At 42.9% G+C, this 20,478-nt stretch overlaps 1 protein-coding gene across 2 annotated transcripts; it reads right to left on the bottom strand.

Moving 5' to 3' along the window:
• On the bottom strand, positions 1 to 14,522 carry Argk1 (Arginine kinase 1). Of its 2 annotated transcripts, none has more exons than XM_070657088.1 (4): positions 14,366 to 14,522; positions 2,180 to 2,540; positions 1,700 to 2,074; positions 1 to 1,521 (listed from the first exon to the last, which is right to left on the bottom strand). In XM_070657088.1, the coding sequence occupies exons 2-4, from the start codon at positions 2,522 to 2,524 to the stop codon at positions 1,174 to 1,176; spliced, it is 1,068 nt and encodes a 355-aa protein (XP_070513189.1). In that variant the 5' UTR covers positions 2,525 to 2,540; positions 14,366 to 14,522; the 3' UTR covers positions 1 to 1,173. The 2 variants fall into 2 exon arrangements, with proteins under 2 accessions (XP_070513189.1, XP_070513190.1); XM_070657089.1 differs by lacking the exon at positions 14,366 to 14,522 and adding an exon at positions 4,202 to 4,822.
• Positions 14,523 to 20,478: the final 5,956 nt, after the last annotated feature.

The following is a 20,478-nucleotide window of genomic DNA, read 5'->3' as shown; positions in this document are numbered from 1 at the left end:
TAATGTGTATGTCTTTTTATTTTCGTGTTTCATTACTTGTTATTCTCACCGTACATCTTGTCGAATCTGCAGTACACTGTCTCTATAATATGCCGCAACGCTTTTGCTCGCGTGTTTTGTAGTGCGTGTTAATATTCGTCGCGCAGATGTTCCTTACCAACTTCTCACGTGGTAAAAAAGAGAATGAAAAAACATGAAGTCGCTCTCTCTCCATCATCCACAGACTAGAGGATCGTGGCGCATTGAGAACAGCTGCTCTCTTTCCGCGACCTTTGATGTTCCGTGACGATCTCAAGAACACGGATAATTTAAAAACCGTCGTCGAACGGACATCTCTTAAAACAGCGACGACGTCTTCCTTCTTTTTGTCTTAATATCTTTCTAATAACGACAATCACGACGAATTGCAGGGGACTAGTACTAGAGCACTACTAAGTGTGTGAACGAGCGTGACTATGTATCATCGATAACAAATGCGCTTGCGACTAAAAAAAAAAAAAAATTTGAAATAATCACATATGTTGCCTCACAAACATTTTCCAATTATTCAAAAGTACATACTAAAAACAAAAAAAAGAAATAAATGAACGAAACTAGAATACTGTCGTCGAATACAATGTGCAAAGTGCCGATGTAAGCTCATCTCTTGTGAAAATCTTTTTTTAACATCACGTAACATTTTATCTTTCGTTAATTTATTAAAGTAATATAAAAAAAAATTATTACAGTTTATAAGATGTATGCGATTTATCTTTTTTCAGAATGTTATCCGTGTTCAATAAAATGTAAATTTATTATAATTATTTTCTTTGCATAATTATCAAAGTTTCTTTTAATTGGACAAAATAAAAAAAAGAGATCATAGAACGAGAATAGCTTACATCGTGTACTAGGCAGCATAAATTACGATATTAATATTTATATATATATATATATTTTATATATAAAGACAAGTAACGCGAAAGTTGCTGAAAAGCTCGATGCCGCCGGCGTTAAATCGTTATTAAACGATTTTCTAAATCGTGTTCTTGTAATTTATTCTTAGAATTAAATCTTGACGCCATTGACATCGCTTCCAGCGTAACGTCACGTAATACAGTGGCGTCCGACGAGGCTACGATGGAGAGTAAACGAATACGAGGTGTGTCAGGAGGGAAAGGGAGGGAGGCGGGTTTAGAGGCTGGCTTCGATTTTGATGAGTTCTGCGATGCCATCGTTCATCTCCTTCACAGCCTGATATTCGGTCAAGCCAAGACGACGCTTGTTGGAGATATCATAAATACCGCCCTCAGCCTCTGTGTGCTCGCCACGTGTTCCGCGCACTTGTAGATTGTACTTGGCCGCGACCTCTTCGAGCTTAGCTTTGTTCGCTGCGAGTTTCGGCACCTTGATGTGCACCGAGGCACGCACTGTCGTACCCAGATTTGTTGGACAGAACGTCAGGAAGCCGAAACGATCGTTGTGCGAGAATGGTACTCGCTTCTCGATTTCGTTTACCGCCGTCACCAAGCGCCGATATACCTTAACATTTGAATCAATAAAATTAAAATATTGCTAAGTTATCACTAGAGTTAAAAAATATTTTATACTGAAAATTAATATAACATTTCCATACTTTAGCCACATAAGTATCATTGTTAAATTGATATTTAAGATATTACGAGATAATTTTCAATATCTTTTTAGATTTTTATGTTACCTGTCCAAGATCACCACCCATTTGCATAGAGATGATGCGAAGATGATCTTCTTCGTTGCACCAGACCAAAAAGGTCTTGTCATCGTTATGGAAGATGCCACGTCCAGTGGGCCAAAAGCGGCAGGCATTAGCTGCCTGAAGGAAACGGTCACCTTCTTTAAAGAGGAAGTGATCGTCGATCAGCTTCTGCTGCACTTCCTTGCTCATGCCCGTGAGCGGATAGAAAGTACCCTTTAGTTCACCAGCAAGACCCGACAACGTGCTGGACACCTTCTCTTCCATCTCTTTATATTGCGCCTCTGTCAGACACGGGTTGAAAGGATATCCGTCCAAGGAACGGCCGCATCGCACGCGAGTCGACACGATGTACTCGCCCTGTAAAAAAAAAAAAGTTGTCAGAAATTCAAAAATCATAATTACTTTTAAAAACGGCTGTAATGTCGTTGGAAAAATAATATAAAAATTCTGAATAGAACTTACAGTGGGATCGAGATTGCCAAAGGAATCGACATCACCAAAGTCCTTGGGTGGATGTTTGTCGCTCTTCTTGAACCCACCATGATAGTCATCGATGATGGGATCAAACAACTCGGCAAAGACGGTGTACGCTTCGGCGTCGGGCGCATAGATTCCAACACCGGAATCGTGATTCTCCAGACCGGATTGGATAACATCCAAGAGAGTGGAGCCGAACGAAGTTTTCCTGGTCTTGAGCTGATCGAAGACCTCCTTCGTCAAGTATTTCTTCAGCAGCGATTTGCTGTCGGACTCGGCCAACTTCGCAAAGCCGGACTCGAGCTTATCCAGAACCGCTGCGTCCACCATGTTGTTACCTTTTTTACTGCAACAAAATGTTATACAATTATATTAGAGAAGAACATTTTTTTCCGTAGAAATAATACGATTAAGAAAAAAAAAAATGATTTAGTTGAAGGATTTCTTTCAATCGATTCAACAAAGATTTTATCTTCTCAAAAGTTGAATACAAATAATTTAATGTTTTAAAATTAAGTTTGAAAATTAATTCCTTAGTTTGAAAAGTTAATCCTTCAACTGACATTATTTCGCTTTGTTCGCCGACTCGTTATGCTGTGCAGAACATCGAGGAAACACAAATTAAAAATAGATGCTTCTGATGTGTAAAGTTACATCGGAGTTTACAACACCGTTTAATTGCAAGTGCAGAGTATTTCAATATCAGTCGCGGGTCTCTTTGAACACTTGGGGTTAATCCGATCGAATCGGCGTCATAAATTCTGGGCTAAATCGTCTGGCCGGGTATCCGGCAATTTACTCTTTTTAACGTGCGATATTGCTCTTACACATACGTCTTCCACAATTCCCCGGATACATTTTGATATCTATACTTGACGTATGCTTTTAAAATTCCTTCGGTGCAGCACGTGTGCCTTGTTCTTGGTGCGTGGTGCACTTGTACCTCTAGGATGCACTGCAAGTTAAAATTTCACGAAGAGAACAATTCCTTTATTTCTTTTTTTATTTAAATTTAATTTTCTTAATTTTAAGAAAAATGTAATCCTTCCCAATGGCAAACGCGATGATCATTTTTCAACATTTTTTAAGGCTTAAGAAAGGCTTTCTTCTCCAAGAAAATGATAAACGAAATGATCCGCGGCTTTCCTCTTTTCGAAAGAGAATTTATTCGTATTGTCACATCGACAGTTTGGCAGCTCTTTATCGGAGCAATCCGCGAGGGAAGTCAAGTCGCGTTTGGCTCACGGAGTGCATCCCAGGGTCGAAGGCGTATGAGCATACGTACACGTCTTCGTCGTCGTCATCGACGTTGACGTTCTCGGTCTGTTGGACGGTTTGTTGAACGGTTTGCTGGTCGTCCGCCGACTCGCATATACCCAGCGACGAGCATATGCCGCCCATCGCTCGTTGAGGCAACGATTATGCGTCGATCGCCGATTCGAGAATGAGAAGAAACGGCTTAGCTCGTGCCGAGATCTTCTACGCGAAACACATGCGGGACGAGCATTGACGTCGCGTTAAACCATCGCGCGAAAATCCGGAGACATCGTAAACCCGAGAACCAGCCTGGCAAGTTTGTTAGACACAATTAAGGAGAAATAAAAAAATAAAAAAAAAGTAGAAAAGAAAAGGAAATAGCTCTGGAAGTTGTCGATATCGCTAGCTTTGCTCAACAACCACTTGAGGCCTTTTATCGGAGTTCCCGGGTGTGAAACTCGATAAACATCGAATACGCTAAATCTTGAAAACTCTTACTCTAGTCTTACGTCCGTAAAATTTCGACGGCTACACGTTAACGACGTAACGGCACAGCTAGGACGGGTCATCACGGATAATAATTCCAGCCGTTTTAATAGATATCGAAATCAAAATACATCTAAAATAAAACAGAGTTTAGATATACCAAAAGTTGGAAATAAAAAAAAAAAAGCAGCGATAGAGAAAAATAGACGAGACGGAGAGACAATTTTTTCCCAAGCCGCTGAAAGGTTTCTCGCGGATACGTACTCGTCGCCCGACGTGGTATCCTTCGAGGTACATCCGCCCATGTCGCTGGGACGACGAGGAGACTACGGCGAGAAGACTAAAGACGATGCTCCTGACGAGCGAGGAGACGAAGGGCCGTGAGGGGAGGAAGAGGGGAAGAGAGCTCGCGCGAGAGAAACTCTCGCCGGTGGCTGGAAACCGCCCTTGGGGCGCGAGGAGTCTCTCCTTATCCTGGCGCTTGTACGCGCGACGGTCGGGCGTACCCGGCGTCAGGTGAGCGCGCGCTTCCGGCGCGCGAAACGTCGCGGAAAAGGGAGAGAGAGAGCAAACGCGGGCGTGGATGGAGAATCGCCGTCGTCGTGGCGAGTCCCTTTCGCGCGGTGCGTTTTCTTTTTCTTTCGTCGTCGGTCTCAGCCAAGGACTGCGCCTCTCTCCGCGGATCAAGAATCCCGATGGGAAGAATCCTGGCTGGGTAGGTTTATCCTCGATCGGGCTCGCGGGAGGTCGCGGCAGGGACAGGTCAAAGGTCGCGACCGACAGACCTTTCTCGCGTATTTCCTGCCCTGCGTTGCCTCCGTCCTCTTTCTTCTTCTTCTTCGCTGCCCTTTCGGCCACCGGGGATATCGCTGAACGCCGCCGGTTGTGCCACCCCGCTACCTCGTTCTTCTTCTTTCTCGAGCAAAGCGATCTGCCGACGCACGAGGTGATGGTGCTCGTTTAAACTCTCGCGTTAATTCGCGTCGCGTCGCGTCGCGTTGCCTCCGGGAGGCTCTCTCACCGACGCACGCTCGACACGCCGGCTACTTCCCGGGACCGAGCGAGAATTTCTACGGTGGCTTTAGAGAGGGGATGATTCTTTCAATCGCTTCAGATCGTGTCTTTAAAGACCCAAAATCCCGTGGATTTGTAAGATTTACAGGATGAAAAAGATATTATTCACCTGCGAGAAGATTAAGACTTTTTTATAATTAATTAATAGTCGCGAAAGATTTTCCCGATTAATTTACTTTAATTAAGCGGCGAATTTTGAAAAAAAAGATACCGGTACCAAAAGAATTCGAACACGTTAAAGAAAGTCGTTCTGAATCTTACAAGATATTTGATCAATGTTAATTACAGATCAAATTACGACCTGCGAGATCAACATAAAGGTAATGAATTAGCTGTTATTAATTAATAAATGATGACTCGATGGAAGGGATCAAGATGACTCGACTCGCGATTGTCGGAGGAAAAAAAAGGGTCGCGGAAAGCCTTTATGACTCGTAATTCAGTTCAATCGAGCGGACTTCGTCCCGCTGCAATTCAAAGATGGCATAATACGCGTAATTACACACTTCGAACGTGACGAGAGACACATCGCCGAGAAGCTGGTTGCACGCACTCTAATAGTCTCAACAGATCCACATTAACGTCGACCAGAAGAAATCGACAAAATTTCACGATGATCGCGAGAAGGAAAAGAAGCGATTCCCTCCGCCGAGCTCTTCCTCGAACTTGGCGAAACGATGCAACACGTCGGAAGCTTTCCGGACAAGCGGGGGGAGATCGTCACGAGGAAAATCTCGGCCGGGGGGATGAAGAGTCCCTCGTCTCGTTCACGGCGTGTCGGGGGCACCCGGGAAAAGAAGAGGGAGGGGGAACGAACGCCGGGTGTCGAAAATGCGAACGCAACGTGTCGAAACGAAGTGTAAAAGCACCACCACCTCTCTTCGGGAAGACTCCTCCGGCGAAGGACCGGTCACGTTTTCCAGTGCCTTTTTTTTCTCTCACCGCTCTTTTCCTCTCTCTCTCTCTTTCACGTCCGACTTTCGGACGCACCCCTTAACTTGTCTCGCGACGCGAATATAAAATATACATATAAATATATATATACATATATATATACGTGTGCGTGTTGCGTGTGTGTGGATACGTGTGCGGATGTGCGGGTGGTGTAGGGTGCGAGAAACTATCTTGACTAATTTGTGCGAATATTTATATTATGTATATATATATATATATATATGAAACTTTCTTTGAATAGTGAACGAGAAATTTTGGTTAGGTGTGTGGTGTGATGTGAACACTACAGTCTCTACGCTATCACTAAGCAGGAGGCGGCATTCTGCGTGCCGTGGTCTCTCTCTCGCTCTCTCCGTCTCTTTTTCCCTTGTGCTCTCTCGCCCCCTCGGCTCGTCGTCTTCGTCCATTCCGCGGCCGGCACGCGGGCTCCTCTCGCTCGCACCCGAGCTCCCTACCCTCTTCAGGGTGGGGCACGCCGCCGTCCGTCCAGCAGCACGGAGGATACCCGGTCGATAGCACGCACCTACACCCACACACACATCCACACACATACCCGGGCGATGTGGTTCGCCGCCGTATACGGGAAAACTCACGCACACTAGCGCGTCCGCACGCACGTGCGTCGGTGCATTTGCCCTCGCGTGCTTTCAAACCCCGAAAATTTCCACCTTCGACTCTCTTCCAACCCTTCGCACTCGGGATATTAACCGAACGCGAGCAGCAACAATTACAACGTCGAGAAATATCATAACGTCGCGTTACATTGCAAGAATTGGGATTTAATAGGGCTGATGCTATCAGGTGTAAAAAGAATCATCACTGGGTAGCATCCAATGAAAATTCCAAAACGCGTTAATTGTTTGAATTGGCAATTGTTTCGTCAATGACGAAACGAGCGTCATTAACGAATAGTGGAAATAATAAAGGCGCTTGCGAAACCGCAGTTTTCGCCAACGAGGCTGCCAGATGAAATGTCCAAGCTCTGGTTTCTCGTCACTTATGTCTACATGCCGCATTGAAGTTGTGAAATGTCAGCGACCGGTAATTCGGTATAATTAATTTCTTTTGCCTAACATAAATCGATGAAACAAAAATTTTCTACGCAATCACGTTTAAATAGAAAATATCACATTTAAATCAAGTTTCTTTTTTAATTTAATTATAATTTTTTTAAGCTAAATCTACACTTTCGCGGCAATGAATAATAAGTTTTTCCTGTTAAGCCGCGCTAAAATAATAGACTAATCCTCTGTGTGCCCATATACAGAAACGTGTTATTCCGTGATATTATCGTCGTTATTGTAGCCGGAAGCGAGAAGACGGCGATTCAAAAGACTCGTTACTGCATCCACCACTTCACTGCCTGCCTGCCTGCCTCTTCAACCTCGCAGAGAACGTTTAAAAGACTCGTAGGAATTATGAAAGGGCGGCCAAAGTGTCGTCGGCACGAAGAAAGCGATCGCGGGGTAAATTTTAACGCAGCATGCAAACTTAGTCGTGACGAGCGCGAGATAACTACTTGCAGAAAAAACCCCGGCCGAAGTTGACTGTTCGCAGGTGAGTAGCCAACACAATTATACTAATTATTATCTTACATTCTATAAAAATTATTAAAAAAGAAAATTATATAATTTATACGCAAGTATTATTTCTCTCCGAGACCCTTGCAATTAATCGTAATCGTAATCGAAATTAATAAATAAACTTGGCGCGGGATTGCCTTTATCTTGTTGCTTAGAGAGAAAACGACGCAAGTTATCAAGAGCTACGCGCGATCGCGATCTCGAGTTCTAGGCTCGCGTTCCGCAAGATAAAATTATCGCGATACCAAGTGTACGATGGCAGGGACGATAACGATTCGTTGATGCACTTTTTACGTTCACGATGACAGATAATTATTTATAAGAATTATTTCCCTAACTAGAATCATTTAAAATCGATATAATTAGCAGCGCCGGCGAGACGTTAATTTCTGGCGAGTTACTTATAATTAATCGCACATATTTGTATGCCCGAGATGCAAATCCCGCGAGAGGCTGGTTAGGGTTTGCAACACGACGTTTGCGCAGAGCGTTAAGAGGATACAACTGTCGCGCGCGATTAATTAATTAATCGTGCACGGTCTTATTGCGGCGTGCTTTGCGCAAAAATTTATTAACAATAAGAGTTTCAATGTGCTGTAATATAATTTGTAATTAGCGAGAGTATATTTTATCTCTCGCCAGGATTTCTTAGAAAAGCGGGCTCTATCAATCAAGCGGTATATCGCGCACGAGACGCTCCGTCGCCGGATGTGAGCGTTCCGCTTAATTCCGCGAAGGAATTGCTGCGGATTCCAAACTGAGCTTAGGTTCGTTCGCACTTCCGCGATAACCGTGAGCCTGCCTCCGCGATGACGCATAGAACACCATGAAATCGTGTCGGTCAGGCGTGACGTGAGTTAACGCGCCATTTGCGCGCCACTTGGAGATCTGCTTTGCATAATCCTCCGCCGGATTAAGCCCGCTGTTCGCGCGGGAGTAATACTAGGAAGCAAAGAGAATATTAAAGAACAAAAACAAATCTGTAATATCCCGCGCGAGCCGATCTCCAGCGAGGTACTTTCGGTATCTCGTTCGAATGAACGTCGACTAACGAATGCCCAGGCTCGCGGAATTAATCTGGCGTCTTTTCACTCAAGTAAATTATCGAACTCGAGATTTCGTAGAGCCGATGGTAGATTAGTGATTTTAATTAATTAATTAATTTTGTTATTTTTTTTTTATTTTTTATCCGAGAGAAAAAGATCTATCGCTCGCGGCTTGTTTTTATTTTTAGAGTCCCACCTCCGCGAGATTACGCTCGCTCGTTACGCAATCGCACCTGCTAGCCATCAAGAGAGACCCGGCGAAGTGCTACGTGACAAATCGGTATGCTCGAATTGAAAAGCGGGAGACCCGCGTTTCCGTTCGCTTTGAGTAAAAAAAAAAAAAAAATAATCGTGCCGATCAATACAAGGTCTGAGAAATTAACTCTCGAGTTTTCCTCCGTGGAGGGATGCCCGTGACCTCGCATGCACCTCGGTATCAAATTCAGGGTCGAACATTACCTTGAAAACTCCCAGCGAAGTCTTCGGTTTCTCAACGTGATCAGAATTTCAATTTTCCGGATAAAAAAGCTTATCGACGATTCAGAGAATAAACCTAATTTATTTTCCAAATTTTCTAATTTCGCAAGATTGATTTCGCCGTCTGCAAAAACTCAATTGACGTAACTCGCTCTTTGGGAAGAAAGGAGAACGTCTCTTTCCCAGGAAGGCTCTCTCTGATCCTGCGAGAAATGCATCTATTGATCCATGCATTTGCGCAACCGCTTCCTGCAGCATCGCGCTATCTATCGACGACTTGCTACAACGCGAAATAAATTTGATAACTCGACCGATAAGCTTATTAATTGACGAAGTCGTGGAGATATTCCAATGGAAGGCTAGGATGATTTCCTATCGATGAAATTTCTACAAAGTTAAAATTTTCCGCAGACTCGCCAAAAAAAAATTGCACAAAATTTCAAAGAAATATGCGAGACAGATCGTGAAGATGGTTTAGAAAGAAAATTTAGCGGCTCAATTACGATATTCCCTCAACCGTTTAAGACATTAAAGGCATTACATCGAGAAAGCTAAAATTGAATTAATTTTATCATCGGAAATGCTGCATCTCCGACTTAACATTTTCAAGTCTTTAACGCGTCCGTCGGCATTTATATTCAGAGTTCTGCCAGCGAGCTTTGTCAAATATTTTTATCGTAATATCCTCCAACGTTAATGACGATGGGTGACGGTGACAGGCGAAACACAGTTGGCAATCGTACGGGCGCGACCGTTATGCAATACGGAAACCTGGCACTCTAAATCCGGCATGTAACACGCAAAGCTACAAATTGAGATCGTAAACAACAGAGGCTTCTGCTTGGCCACGGACAAACTAATTTATTTCTGGACAGACGACGTGCCTCCCCCGCTAGAAATCCGTTGCACTTGAATGAAATACAAATATATCCCAAAAATCGTAATATTAATATACTTAAAAAAAAAAAAAAAAAGTATCATGCTGTTAAACCATCAAACAGATTTCGAGTTTCACTTGGTGGAGTCTATTGTAACAGTAAGGTCAAGGACGCCCCTCGTGCGTAAAACCTAGAGACGAAATAAATCGTTATAAATTATTTGACGACTTTATAGCCTCCGACACAATCTCACATGGTTATCAATATTATTCCCAGACTCGTCCATCTACCTTTCATCGATAATCCCAGGGTATAGAAGGAACGAAACTAATAACGTAGCGAAATAATTAAATGCACCGAGCGGTCGGTCTCTCTAATCAGTCCCGATATTGTTTTGACGACTTAAAGCGTAATTAAGAGCTCAATCGTGACGTTTTATTCTTTCCCGTTACATCTCGTTACGAAGCACTCGACGAGTGTCTCGTTTAATCCGCCACAGGTGCAACAAAAAATATCTTGAATTTTTAAGTGACTATTAACTGCATCGTTCAATCACAAAAGTCTGAATTTTAAATGACACGAATCGTTAATAAAGATCTGATCCGTTGATATCTTTGTGAGTGACATAGCTCTGTTAACCCCAGCGGACATTTATAACGCTTAATTTCCCGTGCCAGAATATCTGACCCTCGAATAACACGTCTCCTCGAGACAGGTGTTTGCCCTTATGCTATCTTATCGCGCACGTTACATCAGCAAGAAGATATTAAAGCGCTCGTACGGTTTCGCGGTGAGAAATTATATATGCGTTACGTTATTTACGCTATAAATAAACACTGTTATAACGCTTGAAATATTATAAGCAAAATCTATATTTAATTACAAAAAAAAAATAATAATAATTTTCAAACTTTTGGAATAAGAATTAATTAGGAAATAAAATGTTGGCGATATCACGTATTGATATCTGCGATCGTAACTGTCAATCGCAATGACTGTACGAGATGTACCCAATAAGTAATTAAAATAAAAGGAAAAATCGAATTCAAGACGGTTTTGTCAGGTCCAAGTTCGCCCCGAGAAACTGACGTGTACTCGCAAAACAGATTTTTTTTTGCACCTTTCTCGCCGAGCACTCCTGGGAGGCACGTCAGCGTGTCAAGTATAAAAGTCAGTAATGCGCGAGGAGGAGGAGGAGGCAAGCCACATCTGGCCTTAAAGAATCGAGAAACACGTCATTCGATAATGCGCCTGCCTGCAACTCGTTTTAACACGTGGCGCGTGCAAGGGATAAATCACGTTGCAAATGCCTTTAACAAAATTAAAAAAAAAAAAAATAGGAATAATATATAACATTCGCGTTACCCACAATTAATAAGGCCCTTCCTCATAAACTGATTCCTCTAGTTTTAACAATTATAAAATAAAATCCTCGTCCCACTCGAAACAGAATTTTGATTTCCGTCTACATTCGGAGGAAATAAAATTATGCGATATGCAAATCGTTGCAAATGGGTGGCAAGCGTTATCTAATGCGATTACGTAGCGTCAATAAAGATTAGAATGTATATCTCGATACTTGAGATGAGGTGCGTTTTTCCGCTAATACGATTTCGCTCCGATACTTTTTAACAAACTTACTTTCTAATCGTCCTGTATGAATAGCGAGTCTACGGTTAAATCAACGACGTTTGTACAATGGGAGTTTCGCGTAACGTGGGAGTATAAATCTCATCGAGAATTACTCGAAGAAACATCGTCGATCGATAAGTTTGAATCGAGCTGCCGCTCGATCGAACGGTCATTTCTAACAATCGTCACGGAGCCGTGCACTCGTAAATTATCCAAGTTTATTTTTAACCCGACAACCACACGTGCGTAATGTCACAACGCAAAGAGATTTCAAATATTTCATTAAAATTTTATCGCGATTATCGATCAGCGGTTCAATTACGTATTCAGTCGTCACGCGAGAAAAGTTTCATCCTAAGGACCTTGTCAGTTTAAATGACCAGACATGGTATTTAATCGGTCCACAACTACCGTCGCACCCGTATGCATTCCTGAAGTTGTCCTCGCGTAGAAAATTGATTTACGTGCCAACGTCAAAAGTTGCTTGCAGTTTTTCCGACTGGATTCGAGACCGCCCGGACGAAACGGTTGGGGGATTCATCAGCTCGAGCATCTCCGAACTTACGTAACTACCTCGCCGGGATTCGCGCACGGATCTATACGCGAACAGCTCGATCTGTCAATGCACGCGCAAGCGGAAACAATTTGCATGTTCGATCAGCGTGCCGAACGATCGCGATCGAACAACGGCGGACCGATATTGAACGCCGGCCGGAAGTGGGAGGGGACGCTCGAGAAAATATCCTTTAGGAGGAGCGGAGGGAATTAATTATTTATAATCAAAATTATCGCATATATATATATATTTTTTTTTTTTAATTTAAAGGGATAACGATTCGAGCACCTTCTTCGTACAATTTCAACAATAATCGATACATTTTCCTTTTCGCTAACGATCAATACGACTTAAATGCGTCGCGACTTTTTTTTTCATCGTAAAACGATTGACGTAACTGCGCGTATGGTTCATTTAACGACAGCAAACTGCCCTTGTATAAATGTTTGCGCGTCGCTAATTCATAATATTAGCCGCGACGATGGGTCGGCGAGCTGCCCATCTCGGTTAACTCGCAGCGTTACACGACGCTGCTGCTGCTGCTTCGTTCTCGAATAAACTCGTCGAGTCGAGTCGCGAACAAAACGGTATCACCAAATCGAGAAACGCGAACGCTTCGGGCAATCAGGCAACAAAGGCTGCGTGATTCGTAATCAGAGGGGAGAAAAAAAAAAATCTAAAATAAATAGAAAAAAGTCGCGATTAAACGGTGCGCGAGATAAAACAAAAAAAAACTTCTCGCCAAGGATCACGTTCGCGCGAGGCCGTTTATCAAAGTATTCGCCGCCAGATATCAGAGTTGAAAATCATCGCGGGAGGATGCGCTCATCTTTTCGCGGATGTGGCGTAACGGCCGCGAGTGACGCAAACTTGTCGCGTTTCAAGTCGCGTCGATTCGCTTCTCGGAATCCCGGCGAACGACGCCCGTCGTCGCGCGATGACGCGAAAGCAGTTGAGACGAAAGTAGTTAAGAGACGACTGTGATTAGCATCGACCACGATAGATCGGGCGTTTCCCCGATAGATTCATGCCGTTACGCAACTCGAGAAATATTAAAATCTCCCCGCAAAAGGGCCGAGAACTAGTCTTGTTTGGGAACTCTTTCGAGTTTTATCTCGCTCTCTCTTTCTCTTCGCCGCAAATCCGGCAAAAAAACGCGAACGTATCGAGGACAGATTTGCAAAAAATGATCTCCGTTTCTTTCCGCGGTAACTTCTTGGTTTTATCCCGGCCGTATATTTTGTCGTAATTCCAGAAAACCGAGATTTCGCGTCGAGCAAACATAAAAGTAATCGAGAGCAAGGATGTAAAAAAAAAATTTCTTTTTTTTTTCTATGTTTTTTCAAGCGAGAAAAAAAATAGAAAGCAAGCCTCTCGATATTTAGAGCGAGAAACACAATTCTCGCGTAGAGCTGCAGTTTTTATTCCCTCAACTTGTTTCGTTTCTTAAAAAACGTCGAGTTTTATTGACGTTGGCTCGAGTCTAAGCAAATTTTCCGAGCCTTGCAACGAACGTTGCGCCTTATCGATTGTCATCCTTATTCTATTACGTAAACGCCTCCATTCCTAAATTTCATCTCGTGCCGATAAAGCGGCGACTTGAAATCGATCTCGACGCGATAAATAAAGGTATTACGCGCCGAAGGATGCTCGAGAAGGTCTCTACAGACTGAAACGACGCGTTCGGTAAACAAAAGTAAAAAAAAAAAAAAAACCGATACAATTGCCAGCTAAGCGTGCAGTCTGCGGACAGACAGCGGGAGAAAGAGAAAGGCTGGGACGATCGTCATTTCTAGGCAATGCCAATAATCGTCGCGTATCAGATTATCGCGTATCGACGCTATTGGATTACGATCACCGTTGCCGGGCGATCCTAACCTCGGCGACTTCGTACAACACGTCACGATGCGGCGAGAGGGACGCTCTGGCGAAACCGGTACTGCGCGAGATCTACCTCGCCTTTATGCCCGCGGGGAACGCCGCGAGCCGCGAGTCTATCGCAAGTCGGGATGCTGGAGCGAAAGCGGAAGGGACGCCGGAGTCCGGAATAGCTCTCGCGGGAAGCCGCCGGGCGAGGACCCGATCGGCTGGCAGCTGACAACGGAAAGGAGAACCCTCTTCGCGAACCGGACCGGATTTACGGCTGGCGACCTGCGACTCGGCTTCGACTCGCGGATCGTGACGCGCTAATCGGCGGCCGGGTGGAATTAGACGATCCTGTGACTCACCTAGTGACGCCCGAGCGAGCGGCGACGGCGACGATAGATCGGAAGGCGATCGGGCAGCGCACCTTGAATCCACGGACGACACGTACGTGGCGCGAGTCGGAAACGATGTGGTGGCGGCGCGCGGAATCCGCTCCGTGCTCGCCGCGAGGGCCTCCTCTCGGCTCGGCCAATCGTCGCGCCGCACCCCGCTCCCACCCCGCGCGCCCGTCTTTCGCCAGCGTTCTGTTCCGCCGTTCCGCTATTTCCACGAAGAAAAGTTTTTCGGTTGCTACCTGGGACAATGGGTTGCTACTTCCGGACAGCGTTCGCCGACGCTCGCTGGAACAACGTACCGTAAACGTACGTACATTCTCGGAGAACGAACGAAATAAACGTTTCTTCATTTTCACTTTGAGCTTCCGTCTCGTCGCGAATTTTCTTTTTTTGCAGCTGTCCGCGTTTTTAAATGGAATTGGATCCCGTGTCGCGATCGAGGGACGTGTGGAAGGGACGAAAGAAAAAGGAAATAACGATTCGACTGTATTTGAAACGCAGATAATATTAGTTTGTAGTATTATTAAAAAACGTTGGGGTATTGGTATATCGTAAAAATAATTTTGTAAAAATATATTTGATAATATATGTAAAGATCATTTTTATCCCAATGCATATCTCGAAATGTCAATAACACGTTGAAGAGCCTGCTTGTTTTTTATCGTCGATTAAGAGATAAATCGACGGACGCTCTTCGGCACGTACCAAGGCCAAGGTCTGGCCTCGCGATCATATTGGGAGTTATCTATGAGTTTACGAGCTCGGTTTCATTGTCAGGGAACGCTTAACTATTTAATTATATATATGATACATACAGTCGCATCCGTTTTTAGCTATTTCTATTTCGGGATCAAATGTATTTGACCGAACGTGTTCTTTAACATAAAAATAATTTTTTTTGCGATATTTTTTTTTTTTGTCAAAAAACGTGATTTTTGAATTTAAAATTCTGCAATCTTGTAAAAAAGGCTTCTTTCACGACTTTTAAATTAATGAATTTATTTATCTGTCCAGGCAAACCTCGACTGTAAAGCTTTCCACGTGATTTTTAGGACGTTTCGGCTGCGTTCGCTTCAAACTCCCCCGACAGCATCCCGCGGTTTCGCGTTCCGTCATTCCGACGTCGTCGGGGGGGTATATGGGTCACCCAGGATGGTTTCCGGGGAACGGTGGGATTCCGTAAGGGGATGAGCAGTGCCGTTACGAAATCAGCTGTGCCGTCGGGTTGCTCTAGGTCGCGTCGGCCAGAACCCCTCGCTTCCACCCCCGCGGAATAGCGGAGGGGAGACTAAAGGTCGCTCTCGTGGGTAGATCAATACTACCCACATATCCACCTACCTACCTACCAACCTACCTACCCTCTTTTATATCGTTAATAAGAATATCCCGAGTGGATTAAAACTCTCGTCATTGAGAAACCCTTCGCCTTCCTCGTCTCACGATTATTTTCGTGTCCGCGGTAACCGTTTCATTAACGGGCCACTTGCGACGGATACGCCACACGGAGATCGCTCTTCCAAGAAGTGAATCTTTCCTCGAGACGAATTTAAAGGTCGCGATATTAATTAATAAATTAAAAGGCTTTTCGTAGATGGAACTGCGCCTCCGAACTAACCCTACGCGGATTTTGGTTCGACGCATATTAATTGCGGTTTTATTTATTTAATTGTAAAAAGCTGAATTAAAGACGAGCGTTAAATCTCTTTCTAATTAATACGCGCGTTTAATGGAATATTTTTAACTGCTAACAGTTTAATGCAAATTATTTTATTACATTTAATTGAACGAAATGTGGGGTTGATTCTCTTTATCGCGTTCGTTCACCTATCTCACGTGAGATTTCCTAAGGGATCCACCTGCAGCAGGCAAGGTAAATATTTGTCTTGCAAAACGCTTCTTGGACGTGATATCGACGCGTCTATTTCTATTTCCAGAAAACAAGACGATAAATCGCGCTTGAGCGTCAGCGGAGCAATGTGCCTGCGATATTTTAACGAGAGCTCCGGATCCACGTTCCATCGTCATAAGTGCAAACGAAAAATTCGACAGTTACTTAAAAATTACAAAAATTGATTAAATTACAAATAAAAAAAAATTATAAAAATTAAAGTAAGATGAAGTAAAGCGTAAACGAAAAATATTCGCGTCCAGAACTAACGTGGCTCACATCGATGCAGAGAAGGAAAAACGAGAGAGAGAGACCACTGTCAATGCTAAGCATGCGTTACGTAATACTTGCTAACGTTCGTTGGACCGTTTTCCGCGGAAATAAACCGAGCCGAGCCAAGAACACCCTGGACCTTGAATATTCACGCGACGGTTTCTTCAAATTAAACGAGAATTACGTTTCACTGAGACGAAATGACCTAGCGCACATTTCAGCGATTGAGGGAGAATCGCTGTCCGGGATCAGCGAGATGAGGACCCACGTAGTGCATATATATTTATATATATATATATATATATATATATATATTACAATTCGACGCGTCTTTATTAGACTCGTTAGCCAGAAAACCCGGCGTAGAGACAGGCTCGAGGAAGCCACGTATAATCTACAAGCTTTGCGTGTCCCAAACTCCTCGAATATACGGAATCCGTACCCTCCCCGTTAGTCGCGCATCGAGAAAACTGCAACGGACGGTTAGCGTGACAGATAAATTCCTTTCGCGCACCTCCGCCAGTCTGAGAATTTGTTATTTTCTGACGGCACGTGACGAACGAAGTTGTGACAGGGGAGCTACGACCGTGACCTCGTTGCGCCAAATGAGAGGGAAATGAGAAGGGAGGTGCTCCGCCAAGATCCCGCGCCAAGTACTTTGCCGAAAACGATATCGCGTCGGTGAACGAGCAGAGCGTTCTGCTCGTGACGTCTGCCAAATGCAGAATTCTCTTCGTTCTTTCTTTGCCACCGGCCGTTATCGAGTCGATTCTTACCTGGGAATTACGGTTGACTGGCTGCGTCGTCGCGCGGTCATCAGATTATGGATTTTCGATCAAAGGCCCTTTGAATTTTTAAACGAAACATTCCCGATTGAAACCAGACGCGGGGTTCAATTCTAAAAGATGAGCGGAACTAATAACGAACTCGCGTCTACGTCCATATACTAGCGAGTAGCTAGATTTAGCACGGAATTTTAAGAGCAAACGTAGATGAGAAACTAACTCGCGATTTCGAATGCCCTGGCGAGAAGTCTTTTGTTTTTTCTTTTAGTTCTGGCCATCGCGACAGAGATAAATCTTCATAGGACAGTCGATTTAAGTGATTACGTGATTTACAGTCGTCGTATGGATGGATATTGTCTTTCTTACGGTACTATTAACAGTTGAAGGAAACGAGAATGACTCGTGCGTTTATTAAATAGAATTTATTTATTTCTTTAATTTATTATTCTCGGTCGAAAAAGATTAATATTGTTATAATTTCATAATTAGGTTATATTTCTAAGTAGAAAAGACACGATTAAAATTATTAATTAAATGCAGATTCGACAACGAAACGTTTTTATAAAAAAAAATTAAAATTAAAAAACAACAAATCCACGTTTGGGGTCATTTGTATTCGATCGCCAGGCGGATGAGGCATAATTGCGAGTTGTAATTGCAAACATTTGATGAATCAGTCTGGCGGATTCAACCGTGAAATGAATTACGCGATCGTGCCGAGAAGCGAAGCGAGTCGGGCTGCCAAGATCTCCGATCTGAAATCGTGGCGGACTGAACGTTATTACGTTCGGCCGATGTAGAAGAAGTTGGAATCGGAAATGTACAAGTTTTAACGAGCTGACGCGCGTCCGCGTTAATGTCTTTGGAAACGCTCGCGAAAAGGCACACGTGCCGTCTGCCTCGTCTCTAAGACGCGATTACGTAAGATTAAGGGTCGCATCATGCGCGCACGCTTGAATCGATATCCGGAGGTGTCTTTCGGATACCCTTGGCTCGCTTTACAAAAACGTTCGTTCCCACGCAACATTTTTTTTTACCTCGCGTATCAGGATTAAGAAATGGCATTTGCTGAGCGGCCGAATTTCCTGGCCAACGCGTCGACTTTCATCCGGCAGAACCCAAAATTCTCCGACTGGTCCCCAGAAAACCATCTATTTTCGAGCTCGAATACTCGCTCTCGTCAGCCGGGGTTTCGACTGTCCGCTTTTCAAAAAGAATGCAGCGGTAAGACAATCTTGTTAATGCGTATTTAATTACGTAGAAATATGTATGAAGCTTTCTAGCAGATGCCGAGACGAGCGACAAATGGAAGTCTATATTAATTTATTTCGGCATTTATTTCTCGTTTGCGTCTCGAAAGAAATAGAGATATCCGCGTAAATGCATTTGATTTTAATCTCAAGAGCGGAGGAACGCGAAAAAAGAATAGTTTTATTCGTTTTGCCCTAATCTATTTTTCACTTTGGCTAATTCCATCGCGGTGGATGGACCTCGTGTAACCTCGCGAACAAGAGACGTTTCCCGACGTCTTTCTAACGTGATATTTTAAGATGTTTGACGTCCAGGCGTCTAGAAATTCCGAGCAACGTCCGATAATGTCGCGACATTAATTTCGCGTGCTTCGTTCCAATTCGCAGCGAGTTTCGTAGATTTTAAATTGCAAACATTGCATACGAAATGAAAAATACTGATGACACGCGACGATATTAAATTACAGTTGAAGATAAATGCTAAGATGAATTATTTATGTACAAACGGTAGCCGTAAATAATTGATAAAAATAGGAAATAGGTTGGCATGAGATAAGTAAAAGAAAATACAACGAGAAATGTTCAAGAAATACGTAACGTAATTAAAAATAATATTTGACTAATTTTTTATATGTATAAAATAGTACTTTTTTGTCTTTCAAATGTTTATAAAAAACCTGAGCGAAGGTTTTATTCAAACGTAATCTTTGAATATATTTATGCACAAATTTCTTATTATAACAATTCTTGTAATAATAAATAACGATGCTTCTCAAAGTTTTTCGTTAGATGCCGCCACTTACCGCTTTCAGGATCCGACTGAAATCAGCTGATAAATACAGATCTTTTCTTGTTCAAATTGCAACTTCGTTTCTTGCTAAATTCTAACAAAATTATATAAATAATGATATAATATTAGTTTCAACTTTTAAAATAAATTAATTTTTAATTAAGTTATTTAAACATCGAAAATAAGATTGAAAAAGAATAATGTGCTATCAAATATACATTATTATGATAATTTACTTTAACGTAATATAATATTTGCACGATAACACCCCTCCGCCCCTTGTAAATATCTTATACTCCCGTGATTACACACATCTAGCTGGCCCGACCCGACCCACATGTTTCGTGAGAACACGATTTCACGAGGAATCGTTTTCTCATGACGTGTCGTTGAAGGCAAAAACGCCTCGAGTTCGACGTTCGTCCCGCATGCAAGATCACCTATGTAATACAATAAAACACGACTGCGGGTGAAAACTGTTCATAGGGCATATCTTCGGATCTGATTACTCTACGTATTCACGCAAATCTGGAAAAAATGTACCCATATGCAGGCACAACAACTGACTCGAATCTAATCTACTTAGAAATCAGTACTTAAACTAACTTAATTAAAAAATTGTTTAGGCATGCTTCTTTTGCTCCAAAATTATTTAAAATTTGTATTATAAATATATTACATTTATAAATATTTATGAAATATAATCGTAAATATAAATTAATTTTTAAAAGAAAAAAAGAGCTAAAAAAAAAATATATATATAAAACAAATAACATGTAATTTTTATTCCTTTTTTATTTGTTATACTTATATTTTTAATTTTGTCTCTTCTCTTCTGGGAACGCACGTTTATTTCGACATAAGTATTCGGGGATTGTTATACGTATACATATATGGATGTAGATTTGAAAAGGTAGCACCCACACGTCAACGAAAGCATTCCGTTTATAAATTGCTCCCGGGTCCTCCAGGACCCCGTATGGCGAAACCATATGCTTTTCAAGTCCGTTTATGCTGGCTGAGAGATGACTCTTTCTCTGACACGCGACCCGCAGCCATTTCGGACACTTCATTCTCGGTGTTTTATCACCAGC

This window comes from Cardiocondyla obscurior, linkage group LG05 (assembly GCF_019399895.1).
Source record: "Cardiocondyla obscurior isolate alpha-2009 linkage group LG05, Cobs3.1, whole genome shotgun sequence".
Classification (NCBI taxonomy): domain Eukaryota; kingdom Metazoa; phylum Arthropoda; class Insecta; order Hymenoptera; family Formicidae; genus Cardiocondyla; species Cardiocondyla obscurior.
Note: the sequence above shows the minus strand (reverse complement) of the source record. Positions and strands in the feature narration are given on the sequence as shown.